Raw genomic sequence first — 15,547 nt, 5'->3', positions numbered from 1 at the left:
AACTCCACTAGCTTCCCGTTATTTCCAGGGTCTACTTTAAATGTGCCTGCCTAACCTTCAAGATCCTCCACGGTATCCTTCCTCCTTTTATCCCTCTATCCTGGAATTCCTCAAATCCAACCTCCACTAGATCCACTCAAAAATTAAAACTATCCTACCCCTCCTTAAAAGGCATCTCCCTTGTTGGTAAACTTGGCTCTTCCCTCCCTTTCAGAATCACTCAGCTCTGGAACAGTCTCCCTTCCCCTCTCCGCAATTTGAGCCCCCTTCTACCATTCCGTAAGCATCTGAAGACCTGGCTCTTCTCCAGAACGTAACCCCGTCCCGCTCCTGGCACTCTCACACCAACCTCTCTTCTCTCATACTTATATAATTCAACTGTAGTTCCGTTCCTTCCCTAACCATGTAAACCGTGTCGAGCTCCATCTACGGAGATGATGCGGTATATAAACCCAAGATTTAGATTAGATTAGATTAGATTTATGCACAGAACAACATTCCAGTACATGCACAGATACAACTGCTTTCTGCTCAGATATATACGCAAAATTGTCATCCCCTGTTCTGTCTTAAAAGCTGCAGGTGCTGTTATGCTCACAGCAAAAATAAAAAAACTGGCATTAAATGCTCACAGATCCTACTGCAGAAGAATGAGCTAACCTTCTATGCCTTCTCGAATCTGACATTCAAGAACTTGTAACTTGCTGCATATTTCTCTGCATTGGGGCCAAATAACTAATAGCCTCTTTACCATTCATTTTAATAAGCTGTGAACTGGTGTAAAACATGAGGTTTTGTACAGGATTAACTTCTACACAAAACCCTTTTCTGCACTGTGCACTCAGAAACTTGTGCACAGATTTCTCAGTAACCATGCACTACTATCCAAACTAGATTTCTGTATTGGTCCCTAAAATTTCAAACTTCCCTCCTAATTAGTAGAAGCTGCCATGCTGATCATGACCTATGATGTGTTAGCTCCACTTTCCACCCTGTATTTTAAGACAAATTAAGATCCTATTTAAATAAGAGGGACTGTGCAAATGGGTTAGAGCAGTGTCTTGCAAACTTAGCAAAGTCGCAGCACACTAAACTGGTGGCCGCAGCTCGAGGGCAACGGAAGTGCGCAGACATCAACAGGATGATGTAATGTGCATGTGTGATGTCATCACATGCACATTACGCATGCATGAAGGCCCTCCAGACAGAGCCATGAACCGCCAGTAGGGGACGCTAGAAGGGAAGCGATGTGGAGATGAGCTGGCTGACTGCCCACAGGATGTGCCTCTCATCGGGAGGCAGTCAGCCGGTGCCTCTTCTCCACCCCGGCATCTCACCGCATACCTGGAATCTTGGGCGGCACACAATTTGCGAAACACTGGGTTAGAGTATGATTGCTATTAATTACTGAATCACAGCCGCAAGCAACAGTATGTCTTGGCAGACACTTCATTTGGTACTGATAGGGATATTCTATATTTTCTGTTTCTTCATTCTTGAAAGGAAATGACAGTTGTACTGGGAGACCACTGCTGGTAGGAGAAAGCAAGGATGCAACTATTGTGCATATATAGCTATGCATATATATCTATTACTTATGGTTGATTTAGGGCTCCTTTTATGACGGTGCGCTAGCGGTTTTAGCGCATGCTAGACGCTAATGCCTCCATAGAGCTGGCGTTAGTATTTTCCGTGTAGCACGGGGTTAGCGTGCAAGGCATAGTAGTGCGCTAAAAACACTATATCTATTTAAATCCCTCTCTCTTTATGTATATATAGTATATATATACACAAACAAAACTTAAGTTGCCCCATACTACTCTACTGTATAGTTCCAAATTTATTTCCAGTAATTCTGCTATGTGCTGGCAATACTGGGCACAATGTCACCATGTGACTAGAGAACAGAAGCATATTATGAAAAGTTGCTTGTTATGATAGCTCTGGGACATGCTGAAATCTGTTCCTGACTGCTAAAGATTGTTTATTTGGAATGACATACCTATATGCATGCAACACACATTCCTGTGCTATTGAGGTCAAGAGGTAGGGACTGAGATAAAGTAGCAGAGATATTTCTCACATCGCTGTGGCTCTTTCTTCAGGACAGATCTGAAGCATCTTGCGTAAAACATTGTACAGAGGCTCTGAGTAACTTTCTCTTCCCTGTAGTGCTTCTAGAGTGTTCTGAAGGCAAATAGCATCTTTTCTAAGCTCACACAACATCTGTGTTACTTCTGTAGCCTGAAGGGAAAGAATGTAGAATTAATTAAATAAATAGTTTGGATTTGCCTTGCAGCTCAAACTGTATTACATGAGGCATGCAGGAACCCCCTTCCGAAGTGCTATGTCATTATGAAGCCATGAACTACAAACAAGCTAAAGTGACTATAAATTATATACATTTGTGTCTAATGTATGTGGCACAGTCCATGTAATGTGAATATCCAAACCACAGAACATGGGTGGAAAGGAGAAGCAGATGAGGATGAATTATACTACTGATCTGAATAATTCACAGAATTGTGTAAGTGGATGCTTGGCTCAATGGTTACTAAGGAAAGAAGCACTTTTAATTCTTCATTCTCTATCAAAGAGAAAAAGAAACAGAAAAGTACAGTGAAGGTAAAACTCAGCCTGGCCAGAGTGAAAAACCGAGTTAAGCACAGTACTACTGTTACACCCACTCCTACTGGCTGTACAGCACAGTTGTTACAGCATTACCTGCCAGCTATAAAACAGCTAAACGCAGTACTGCCGTTATAGCCACACCTGCTGGCTGTAGGGCAGCTAAGCGCAGTACTGCCATTTACACACCTGTTGGCTATGCGATTAGCAGCAGATGGAGTGATTTTATGCACAAAAAATTACTGCACTAATTCATTTATAATTGTGTGGGAGGATGCTAAGGGGCAGTGCTTCCTTTGCCTTGCCCTCTTCCCCACTATGACTTGCTGTGTGCTGTGAGACTGAAGGGAGGGATCATGCTGACAGAAGAATAAATGAAAATATTACATATTCTTACTGTGGAACACGTCATCATTTCCAAGACGATGCATCCCAGGGACCAGACATCAGATTTTTCAGTAAAGGAAAATTCTAGAGCTTCTGGTGCCATCCAAGAATTATAACCTGTCAGAATTAGGTCCATGTCTATCAATTACAGTGGCTTGCCTGATGCTGCCACTGTCACATTATTATTTAAATATGAGTCACAATTTATATAAAAGAAGGATACATATTAGAATGAAAATAGCAAACTACTTCTGCATCAGTTCAGAGAGTTGGTTGTCTTCTTCCATGTCTAGTACAGTAAAACCTTGGATTGCAAGTAACTTGGTTTGCAAGTGTTTTGCAAGATAAGCAAAACATTTTATTAAATTTTAACTTGATAAACAAGCGATGTCTTGCAATACAAGTACATATAGTATACACACATCACATCATCACAACTGAGCCGATGGTTCCTCTCTCTCTGACACTGAAGGAGTGTAGAGACTGTTCTAAACAAGCAAGGTCTTGCAATAATGAGTACATACAGTATACACGTGTCACATCATCATAACTGAGCTGATGGTTCTTCTCTCTCTGATGCTGCGGGAGTGTAGTGATTGTTTTAAATGAGTGAGGTGAAATACAAGTGCATAAAGTATTTTATATTAAAATTTTTGGGTTGTGGAACGAATCGTCCGAGTTTCCATTATTCCTTATGGGGAAATTCGCTTTGATATACGAGTGTTTTGGATTACAAGCATGGTTTCGGAACGAATTATGTTCGCAAACCAAGGTTTTACTATACTTTACTTAGGCAAATGTTAGGTGACCCTAGCAGAACTAACCAAAAAGTAATGAAACACTCTGCTCAATTTACTAATAATCATATAACTGGAAACACACTCAGTCACAAAGAACTGGCATTAACAATAATACTATAACACAAAAAAGAAGGTAAAGACTCCACAGATATCCAAACATACAAAAGGAACGATGATGATCCACAAAAGGGATAACAAGACTGCTCCTTGTCATAGTTACTGAAAGTACAAACAACAATTCTTTAGCTTTTAATGTAGTATCCAGAGCTATAGAATTTATCCTTATGTGATCAGTTTCAGAGCCCCGAGGCAAGCACTTCAGCTGAAAAAAGGCCTTGACAGGTCTTTGCAACTTTGATACAGTTGAATGATTAAACATCTGGATTTCAAAAACACATTTTCTATGGAACTTCTGTAGCCCTGGTGTCTCTTTGGGCTATCATCAGTACTTTGTACATTACTAATAAAACTGCCACTACAAACTGCGAGTAGAACTACCTTCTTCCATCCTTATCTTCAGCTTTATCTCATCATTCATTAGAGTTTCTAGACTGAGATCAGTGATCATGAAAGAATCTCTTTCAATTAAGAGGATGTTGGTTGGTTTCAGATTTCTGCAACAAAAGATATTTTTATTAGTTTGTTAAATGAAAGGACACACTCACTAATTCTAAACAATTTTAGAAGAAGCTTGTTATAAACCCCAGGCAAAAAAGGAGACTGGAGTTAACCCTGCTTCACATCCCAAAGATTTTCTGGACTACGCACTTGTTCTGTTAAACCAGAGCTTCCCAAACTGGGGGTCACAATCTCGGCAAGCCCTTCATGGGCAAATCATTGCCCCATGCCTTCAGGGATCGTGTGCTTTCTGTGGTCAAGTGAATAAGGCTGTGACCACAAAAGGTTTGATAAATGCTATGGTAGACAATAAATTGGGATATCCATGAAACGTTAGCCCTCCTTCTTTCTTACCCTACTGCTCCTTTCCAAACTATCAAAATAATCTACTGAGTGTAGCTACAGCTACAGTATAATCTCGTTATAACAGACTTCAAGGGACCTGGAAAAACGGTCCGTTATATCCAGAGTTGCATTTTTTTTAAACTTTATTTAGGTCAACTTGAAACAACATACAATCAATGAACAACAGTCTCTGCACAAGCATATCAGCAACATCAATAACAAAACTCAGCAAAACATTGGTATGGCACGAAATGATTGCAAAACCAGAACCCTAAAAGATGTTCTAAAGCAGTGTTCTTCAACCTTTTTACACCTGTGGACCGGCAGAAATAAAAGAATTATTTTGTGGACCGGCAAACTAATAGGACTAAAATTTAAAAACCCCGTTTACGCTCCATCTCCGCGAGCTCGGTCCCCGCAAACCATCTGATCCCATCTACACAAGCCGCAATTATGATTTTATATTGAACGTATTTTATTAAAGTATAAAAAGAAACAATATTCTGAACAATTGTGATTTTATAAATACAAATATACAGAGCACGGACCAACAAAACCCCTGTCTCCCCTCCCCTTCACATATATCCCCTCTACTATCAAGAAAACTGAACAAGCCAAGTTCATAGAAATATCATGCTAACAGAATACTGCAGTCCCCAGTTATGTCTCTAGCAGGATATATATTTCAAATCTGATATATTCTAATCACAAAATAGAAATAAAATTATTTGTTTCTACCTTTTGTTGTCTCTGGTTTCTGCTTTCATCTTCTTTTCACTCTCTTCCTTCCAGCGTCTGCCCTCTCTGTCTCTTCAATCCAGCATCTGCCCCTTCCATCTACTGTCTGACCTCTCCCCTTTCCATATGGTATTTGTCTTCTCTCTATGCCCCTCTCCCCTTTCCATCCAGCCTATGCCCCTCTCTCCTTTTTACACGATTCACTCCAGCTTCACTGCTCTCTTCATTTTTATCTCTCCTACACCAGATCTAGCATCTTTGTCCCTCTCAATTTCTCTGCTGACCCCCCTTCCCATCTCATAGAAACATAGAAACATAGAAGATGACGGCAGAAAAGGGCTACAGCACATCAAGTCTGCCCACTCTGCTTACCCACCACCTGTCTATGCCCTAATGACCCAATTTTCTTATCTTGACCCTCGTAGGGATCCCACATGGGTATCCCATTTATTCTTAAAGTCTGGCACGCTGTCTGCCTCGATCACCTGCACTGGAAGCTTGTTCCAATGATCAACCACTCTCTCTGTGAAGAAATACTTTCTGGTGTCGCCATGAAATTTTCCGCCCCTGAGTTTGAGCGGGTGCCCTCTTGTGGCCGAGGGTCCCTTGAGAAAGAAAATATCATCTTCCACTTCGACACGTCCCGTGAGGTACTTAAATGTTTCGATCATGTCTCCCCTCTCCCTACGTTCCTAAAGAGTGTAGAGCTGCAATTTGTTCAGTCTCTCTTCGTACGAGAGACCCTTGAGCCCCGAGATCATCCTGGTGGCCGTCCGCTGAACCGATTCAATTCTGCGCACATCTTTACTGTAATGTGGCCTCCAGAATTGCACACAGTACTCCAGATGAGGTCTCACCATGGCCTTGTACAACGGCATTATGACTTCAGGCTTTCGGCTGACGAAACTTCTATTGATACAACCCAATAACTGCCTTGCCTTAGATGAAGCCTTCTCCACTTGATTGGCAGTTTTCATGTCTGCACTGATGATTACTCCTAAATCTCGTTCTGCTGAAGTCCTAGTTAAAGTTTCTCCGTTCAAGAAGTACGTCCTGCATGGATTTCCGTTTCCCGAGGTGCGTGACCTTACATTTCTTAGCATTGAAGCCTAGCTGCCAGGTTGAGGACTAACTTTCCAATGTAAGCAGGTCCTGCACCATATAATTCTGTAAACTGCATTCACTTACTATATTACATAGTTTGGCGTCATCGGCGAATAGTGTTATTTTACCTTGAAGCCCTTGAGTCAGATCCCCTATGAATATGTTGAAAAGGAGTGGACCTATGACCGAGCCCTGCGGCACTCCACTGGTCACCTCCGATGTTTTAGAGAGGGTACCATTAACCACCACCCTATTTCTCCCCTTCCCCTCCTCTAATCTCCCTGCAAGCTGTTTCCTTCCTTTTTTCTTCTCCCTTCCCTCCTCCCCCTGTCCAGCAGTAACTCTCTTCCTTTTCCTTTCCCTCCTCCCCTCCCAGCAGCATCTCTCCTTCTCCCTCCCTCCAGGTCCAGTAGCAGCTGTCCCTTTCCCCCCTTGCCCAGCAGCTTCCCAGACTCCTTTCCCTCCTCCCCTCCCAGCAGCATCTCTCCTTCTCCCTCTCCAGGTCCAGTAGCAGCTGTCCCTTTTTCCCCCTTACCCAGCAGCTTCCCAGACTCCTTTCCCTCCTCTCCTCCCAGCAGCATCTCTTCTTCTCCCTATCCAGGACCAGTAGCAGCTGTCCCTTTTTCCCCCTTACCCAGCAGCTTTCCAGACTCCTTTCCCTCCCCCCTCACAGCAGCATCTCTCCTTCTCCCTATCCAGGTCCAATAGCAGCTGTCCCTTTTTCCCCCTTGCCCAGCAGCTTCCCAGACTCCTTTCCCTCCCCCCTCCCAGCAGCATTTCTCCTTCTCCCTATCCAGGTCCAGTAGCAGCTGTCCCTTTTTCCCCTTGCCCAGCAGCTTCCCAGGCTCCTTTCCACCCTCCCCTCCCAGCAGCATCTCTCCTTCTCCCTCTCCAGGTCCAGTAGCAGCTGTCCCTTTTTTTTTTTCACCATGCCAGCAGCTTTCTCCCCTCCCAGCAACTCTCCTTACTTGCCAGCGCTGCGATTCAGTAAGGCAGCTTCGGGTCCTTTGTTGTTCCTCTCTGAGGAAAGCGGAAGTTGCATCATCAGAGGCGGCCCGACTCAGCAAAAGCTCCAAGGCTTCCTTCCTGAATCGCTGCGCTTGTAAGGAGAGCCGCTGGGAGGGAAGAAAGCACAGTCTGAGGCTCCCCATTATCTCTCCGGCCATGCGCTCCTCGATCTTGCCGGTCCTGCGTGGACCGGCAGGAAATTGAAGAAGTTGATCTCGCCGGTCCTATGTGGACCGGCAGGAATTTTCTGCGGACCGGCGGTTGAAGAACTGTGTTCTAAAGCATTATGTCGTACTGTACTAGAAAGAAAAATACTCTGTCATTTTCTTCAGGGCTGCATTTTGATACTGTATCACCGGCACGCCACGCGCCTTGTAGGCGGAGCCTGCATGTCTGTTATAGACGAACAAAACTGCAGCTAAAAGCAGCTCTGGGGACCAAATTGGTTGTCTGTTATATCCAAAAGTCTGTTATATGCGAGTCCGCTATATGCAATGATTTTCTGTATGTTTATAATGGCGCACTGCCGGGACCAGTGTACCTCGTCTGCTATAGGCGAGGTTCCATTTTAAGCGAGTCCGTTAGAACGAGATTATACTGTATAGGAAAAACAACCCTGAGCAAAGAAAACAATGACAGTTGCTTATAAGAGCAATCCCAAGAAAAGGGATTACTTTAGCTACAAAGGGGACTGACAAGGCTGGGAGAATTTGACTAACCTGTGAAGGATGTTCTGTTTATGCATGTACACCAGAGCATCCAGTGCCTGTCCAAGGAACGTCTGAATCACCTACTTACAAAAATAAAGATTTGGAAAGTGAAGATATTGTTTTCTTATCTGTACTTACCGACTCACAATAAGAGCAGGTATCGTGCAAGCTATGCCTAAAAAGCTTCCTTTCTAGAGTCATGCTCCAGTGCTTGAAAAAAAATGAATCCCACAACTGTGGAACATCCTCCGAATGTACTAAATCAAACTTAACTAGAAAATAGAGAATGCAAAATCATACAAAAGGACAAGATGAGACACTGTTTTATTCTTCAGCCAGTTTTAGGAAAAGGTGAACCATAATTGTAATTTGCAAAACATTCTTCCAAGCAGAAAAGATAATCAAAGATGGACAAAGGTAATATGCCATAATTAAAGGGAGGCTGTACCAAGAAACTGACGTACTCTTCTTCTTGCATTTCTAAAGATGAGTATAAGTGGAACATATCCACTAGACAAAACTATAATATTTCAAAGTTCCTGTAGCAGATGTCTGCTGAAGTTAAAATAAACGGTCAAGGCTGCACCACAGATATAAACAAACTGTATAGAAGAAATAGCTTGGTAAGAAACAGACACTATAGCTCTTTACAATATGGGGGTACCCAACCGCTTAAATGAATATTCAAACCAGTGAATCTTCTGTTCATGCAAATTGACCTGTCCACTTCAGATCTATACTCACATAAATTCCATAAAGTTGATCAATGTTTGACCTTGGCCAGTTGGTGCTGGATTATATAGCAGGTGATAATACATGTGAAAAGGCTTCAGAAATTGGAAAATTCACCTCCCTTGCAAAAACCATACCATTTCCTCTATTGCTGTCTTCCCTTTTCGTTTATCTTCAATCAGGCAAGACAAGTTTCCTTGACCTTTGTGCTCCATCACCAAGCATAGGAAAATGGAGGAAATCTAAACGGGAAAACAAAATACAGAAAGTCGCTCAATGATGGTGGCAATCTTAGCACAAGCTTAAAAGCTCAGGCAAAAAGCTCTCAAAGCAGCCCTGCATATATTTCAAAAACTAAAAACATTCAGTATCCAATAGACTACATAAGAACAGAAGTGTTGCCATACTTGGACAAACTGAAGATCCATCATGCCCAGTATCCTTTTTTGAATAGTGACCAATCCAGGTCTCAAGTATCTGGTCAAGACTCAAAAAAGTAAAACAGATTTTATGCTGTTCATCCTAGAAATAAGCAATGGATTTTCCAAAGTCCATCATAATAATGGTTTATGGACTTTTCTTTTAGGAAATTATCTAAATCTTTTTAAAACCCTGCTATGCTAACTGCTTTTATCACATTCTCTGGCAATGAATTCATCTGCTGGAAGAGAGAACATATGCTACTCCTGTGGGAATTCTGCAGAATTCTGAAAAAGAATCAAGATGTAGTAGTGATGGTGGCTTGAATGATTCCATGTCCCCCCTTTTCCATGAATGAAGAGAGTGACTATATGTTGGGCCACATCCTCCTCCTCTGTTGACATGGGCTTGATTGCTGATTTAAACCACGTAGGACACCTGTGTTTTCAAATCAACAGCTGGAAATCCATGCGGCTGAGAAGGTCAACACAGTCCGATATGCTGCGGCTCTTCTATTTTTCTTGCCACACAATTGGTGCAAGAAAATGTGGGTGGAAGATAGAGAACTGAAGATGTGTGCCAGGGAGAAAAATCAGAGCTGGTAGAGGATGAGAAAAGAGAACTCAGGCTAAAGCAGAGACATTCTTTCAGTGGTTAGGAAGAGAGACCTGGGATAAGGAGAGAGAAAACAGGGGAGCAAAGGGAGTTGAAAAAATCCTGGGGTGACTAGGCAGTACAGAGCATAGGCTTATGGGTAGGGCAGAAAAGGTTGTGGATTTAATCTGCCCAGGGGTGGGGAGCAGGAAAGAAAGATCAAGTCAAGGAGGAGGTCTCAAACTAAGTTGAGGAGGACCAGAGTGCTGGTGACAGTGGAGCTTGGGAAGAGAGAAAGCTATGGAATTCTGCACAAAATATTATGTAAAAAAGTAGACAGAATTTTGCTGAGTTTTCAAAATATTTATGCAGAATTCTCCCAGGCTAATGAGCTATGGTCTAGACTACTAAAAGCAAAACATCTGAAACATGTTAGTGTAGAAGATATTGCACACAGACACAAATACATGCATACATTTTCCACTTTCAAAATTACCCTATGGAAATTAAGGGTTTTTTTGCCACATGACACATTTTATTCCTAAGGGCTATGCTACGGATTACATGAATTAATCTTTAGTAAAAGACCCCCAAAGTGATTAAATTTACACTTCTAATTGGCATGCACAAATTTTTCTGGGTGATTTTATATGCAGAAAAGGTTGGTATGCCTCAGAATATGGAGCCTTATAACCAATTCGGGGTTTTCTTGGTGAAAACTTTTCACCTGCTTCTGCTCTCATCACAGGCTTCCAACTCTTACTCCTAATTCTAATATTTTTTATTTTCTTCCTTTATTCAATAAATAACTTCTAAACCATTTGTCTTCTTTAAAAAAGCAGAATCTCCTATCTCATGTTCTTGCTGCGTACACAGCAACTAATTTTTCACTCAAAATCTTTACTCAAATTCATCACCTAAACAGACCGACCTTTGCTCACTACGCTTTTCCCCCTACAAACCCAAAGCAATCTCTCAGGCAACTCCCCTTACTTCCCTCCCCTTACAACCCCTCTTACTTTTCCTCCCCTTACTACCCTTTTCTTCTGTAACATTCCCCCTCATGCATTTGTAATTCGCTGAATGTCCAACCTTCTTTCGATGTGAACCGCTTAGAAGTCATCTGACTATGGCGGTATAGAAAAATAAAGTTATTATTATTATTAAATCCGTATGTTGTTCCAATGTGAGATGTTTATCCAGAGTCACACTCAAAATTTTTATGGATTGTTCTATATTATAGTCCAACCCATTCACGTGTATTGTTTCTTTAATCTAGATGAGAAGCCAATGATATGACTGAACTCTGATATGAATGGCAGTCAGTTCTGATGTGATGGTCCTGGAGTTTTGAGGTTTCCTTTTCTTTTGCTTTTTGTGGATCTTAATTTGTGCTCTACACGCTCGAGTGTTTATTTCTGGTTAACTGATTTTTTGAGTGTATGTATCAGTTTGCTTTCTCCAACCGTGTGGTTTATTGGGGATATTATTTTGTATGTATCCATTATTTTCAAAAGTAGGCAGGTAAATGTGAACTTCCCTGCTCTGATCCTGCAAATGAAAAGGATCCTCTTCACAGTTTTTTAGGTGCCAGGGGGGATGCTGAGCACCCACAATATTTAGCAAGCTCCTTTACTGTGTTCAAAGAGGGATAATCTTTATTGCGTTTGGCGCCCCTAATCATAATGCAATATTGGTGTCTATGCCTGTTAATGTCTGTCAATCAGTTGTGAAGTTTGCTTTTTGCTAATATTATGTAGTAGAATATGTCAATAGCAGAAAACAGTCCATAAAATGTAGCATAATATTATGACAGCTAGAATTATGCATTCTTAAGTAAAGCTTCCTGTATGTTAACATTGTTTTAGATTTTAAGCAGTAGATCAAATACTAGCATATCATAGGAATGTTACAAAATCCTAAAACTGTGTATATTAAATACCAAATAACATAACATAATATTATACTTATAGACCGCATTACCAAAAGGTTCTACACAGTTTACAAAAGATTATAAACATTATGTATAAATCTGTTTTATTGAATTTTCAAAAACCAACAAAATATACAATCACACAATAAAGGTCAAACACAAGATAGAGAGAAAAAACACACCCACCGCCCACCATCCACCCCCACCCCCCTGGGAACAGCTACACCAAAAACCAAACGATTTCAGCAAGTCAATTCAATAATCTACTTCTAGCAGTAGGTGTCAAAGTAGAACAAAAAGGCAACTAACAGTGGATAAATAATGTGCCCTGTTTAGAATCCATGTCAGATATAGCCTGATGTTCATACCCCGCCAAGTGGATCATTTAGGTCCGCCAGTGCGACATTGTGGGAGTATATGTAGTCAGCCAGCATTGAAGAATAGTTTTAAGTCCCATAAAAATAGCTTTTTGAACGAAAGCAGCAGCGCCCGGCCGAGCCGGAACCAAGGAAAGTTTCAGTGTAAAAAGAAAGGTGTCTGTGGGTACCCAAGAGCAATTCCACAAAGATTTGATCTGGAAACAGAGACGTCTCCAGTATGCCTGAATGCCTGGACATAACCAAAACATATGTCCCAGAGTGGCTCTGGGAGCAGCACATTTAGGGCAATTGTCTGAAGAGCTGATGTGAGCTTTGAAGGCCCTGACAGGCGCAAAGTAAGCTCGAACCAGGAATTTATAATACTGTTCCCGCTCCGCTGTCGCGACCAATAGATTATTCCCAAGCTTGATACTCCGCTTCAGCATTGTAGCAGGAATTTGCAGCTGTAAGTCCTGGGTCCACTTTGTCGCCTAGATCTCATAATCCAAATCGCCAGCCAGCTCCTGCAAAAAGCGGTGATGAAAATGTAACAGAGTGTGCACCTGCACAGTCAAGCAAAGGGATTCTGACAGCTTCTCCTGAATCTCCTCGGTCAGAGCCGGGCTAGGGAGAGATTGAACATAATGCTGTAGCTGTCTATAGGAGAACCAATCCCCAGCCGACAGACGAGAGGAATCTCTTAACATCTGAAAGGATTGCATCATACCATCAGACTGCAGTACTTGAGACAAGTAAAACAACCCCTTCCTGGACCATAGAGAGGGCAATCCAGGACTCATGCAGGGGACAAAGTCCCCATTGCCTGTAATAGGCAGACATGGTATCACATCAAACCGAATATTCATTTGCGTACAAAGTTATTTCCAGATTTTCCCCACAGGGAATAAAAACAGGTCCCCATATGACCGTGGACGTGTAGGCAAGTTCCTGACATGTAATAAGTAACTAAAATGAAATGGAGTATAAGCAAGGCATTCTACCCCTGTGGCTGAAAAATAAGAGGTCCCACAGAACCAATCGTTCACATGCTTAAGTTGACAGGCTACATTCAGTCTCCCCAAGTGTAATAACCCGAGGCCCACCTGGTCAGTTGGGAGTGTGAGAGTGTGTAGAGGAATCCTAGAGCGTTTACCTTCCCACAAGAACAGAAGTAATGATCGATGTAGTAACCAAAGGTGACGGCGCTGTAGGAGCAAAGGCAAAGTTTGAAAGAGGTAAAGCCACTGGGGTATCACCATCATATTGTACAATGCAATTCTGCCGAGAAGGGTCAATGGATAGGAGCGCCAGGCTCGCACTTGCTTTCCTGTTTTCGCAAGCAAGGGAAGTATATTAAGGGAATAAAGTGCTGTCAAATCCTGGCGTATGAGGCTACCGAGATAACGTAAGGATGTGGAGGCCCATTCTAAAGGAAAGGGTTCCGACCAAGTATCACGAACCTCCGCTTGCAAGGGAAGGACCAAAGACTTCTGCCTGTTCACTGTCAGACCAGAGAAAAGATGAAACTCATCCAGAAGCTCCAAGGCCCTAGACAGGGATCTCTGCAGATGGGCTAAGGTAAGTAAGATGACATCAGCGAAAGCCAACACTCTCAATTGAGAGGAGCCCTCCGACAGCCCAACCAGTGCATCATCTCTCTGGATCGTTCGAAAAAGAGGTTCTAAATAGAGTAAGAAAAGTAAGGGCGACAGGGGACAACCCTGGCGCGTCCCTCTACCAACTGCGAATGATCTAGTGAGGATCCCATTCACCAAGACTGACGCAGTAGGGGCAAAATATAATGCACGCAGGGAGGACATGAACCACCCCCCATGTCCACATAGGCCAACACCTGGAAAAAATAGGGCCAATGGACCTGGTCAAAGGCCTTGGCCGCATCCAGACTCACAAGAATGCCCAAAGTATTAGTGGATTGCGCTCTAGCCAAGGCCAACAGCGCTCACCGTACATTCAGTTCCGAGTGTCTGCCCTGAACAAATCCAACCTGCTCGGGAGAAATTATACTAGGTAGAAGAGGTGTTAAACAATTGGCTAGCAAACGGGCTAGTATTTTCAAATCCACATTTATTAAGGAGATTGGCCAGTACGATTCTACTTCATCTTTAGGTTTATTCGGCTTTGGAAGTAAAGTAATTATGGCTGCGTTGGCGTAAGCTGGGAATACCCCCTCCGACAGGGCTCACACACCTGTATAGATAACATTTTGTAAAATTCGGCCAAGAAGCCGTCGGGTCCCGGAGCAGTACAAGAACGTAAAATCTTAATTGCTTTTTGGATCTCCGTGCCCTGTAAAGATTGATTCAAGGCTGCTCTCTGCAGGTCCGTGAATCGGGGCAATCCTGCATCCTCCAAATAGTCTAGGACAGGGGTAGGGAACTCCGGTCCTCGAGAGCCGTATTCCAGTTGGGTTTTCAGGATTTCCCCAATGAATATGCATTGAAAGCAGTGCATGCAAGTAGATCTCATGCATATTCATTGGGGAAATCCTGAAAACCTGACTGGAATACAGCTCTCGAGGACCGGAGTTCCCTACCCCTGGTCTAGGACATCCAGACCACAGTAAGGACCCGGACTGGTATAAAAGGTCGAAAAGTGTTGATAAAAAGCCTCAGCAATATCAGCAGGCTTCGTATGAGAAGAACCGGAGCCCTTTTTGATCTGTGATATGTACCTAGTATCCTGCCAATTTTTGGTCAAAGTAGCCAGCATTCTGCCTGTTTTGTTCCCGTAACGATAGAACTTGTATTTTCAGTAAAAGAGGGAACACTTGGTACGATCATGCAATAGAATATTAATAGTAACCTGAGCCGAGTGAAGTTCTTCCCGTAAGGCAGGGGTGGGGTTCTGCACATAGCAAGCTTTCAGAGAGGAGTATTGTTTTTCCAAACGAATAATACCACTCGAAATCCATTTATTCCTAGCCGCAACATAAGCTATTACAGCCCCTCGAATGACAACTTTAGTGGTCTCCTAAAAAAGACCCGGGCTAGATTGGTGTTGGGCATTTGTCACCAAGTAATCATCCCAGCATTTCTGCAGGTACTCCCAAAAATCCGGATCATCCTGCAGATAGGAGGGGAAGCGCTACCGGAAGGACCCCATAGGAGAAATTCCCCATACTATATCTAACCAAACATGGCAGTGATCCGA

The 15,547-nt window shown here is 42.7% G+C and overlaps 1 protein-coding gene across 4 annotated transcripts in view; it reads right to left on the bottom strand.

Annotated features, from left to right (window-relative positions):
- STKLD1 (serine/threonine kinase like domain containing 1) overlaps positions 1-15,547 on the bottom strand; it is a 105,642-nt gene that overhangs the window by 67,382 nt on the left and 22,713 nt on the right. For 3 of the 4 annotated variants that reach the window (XM_033960700.1, XM_033960702.1, XM_033960703.1), the window contains 5 exons: positions 9,208-9,312; positions 8,348-8,418; positions 4,314-4,429; positions 3,026-3,132; positions 2,084-2,244 (listed from right to left, as the gene is read on the bottom strand). In XM_033960700.1, coding sequence (XP_033816591.1) covers positions 2,084-2,244; positions 3,026-3,132; positions 4,314-4,429; positions 8,348-8,418; positions 9,208-9,312 — 560 coding nt within the window. The remainder of the gene's footprint in view (positions 1-2,083; positions 2,245-3,025; positions 3,133-4,313; positions 4,430-8,347; positions 8,419-9,207; positions 9,313-15,547) is intronic. The other variant, XM_033960701.1, reaches the window with a different exon arrangement.

This window comes from Geotrypetes seraphini, chromosome 10, assembly GCF_902459505.1.
Source record: "Geotrypetes seraphini chromosome 10, aGeoSer1.1, whole genome shotgun sequence".
NCBI classification, from domain to species: domain Eukaryota; kingdom Metazoa; phylum Chordata; class Amphibia; order Gymnophiona; family Dermophiidae; genus Geotrypetes; species Geotrypetes seraphini.
This window is presented reverse-complemented; position numbering and strand designations above follow the sequence as displayed.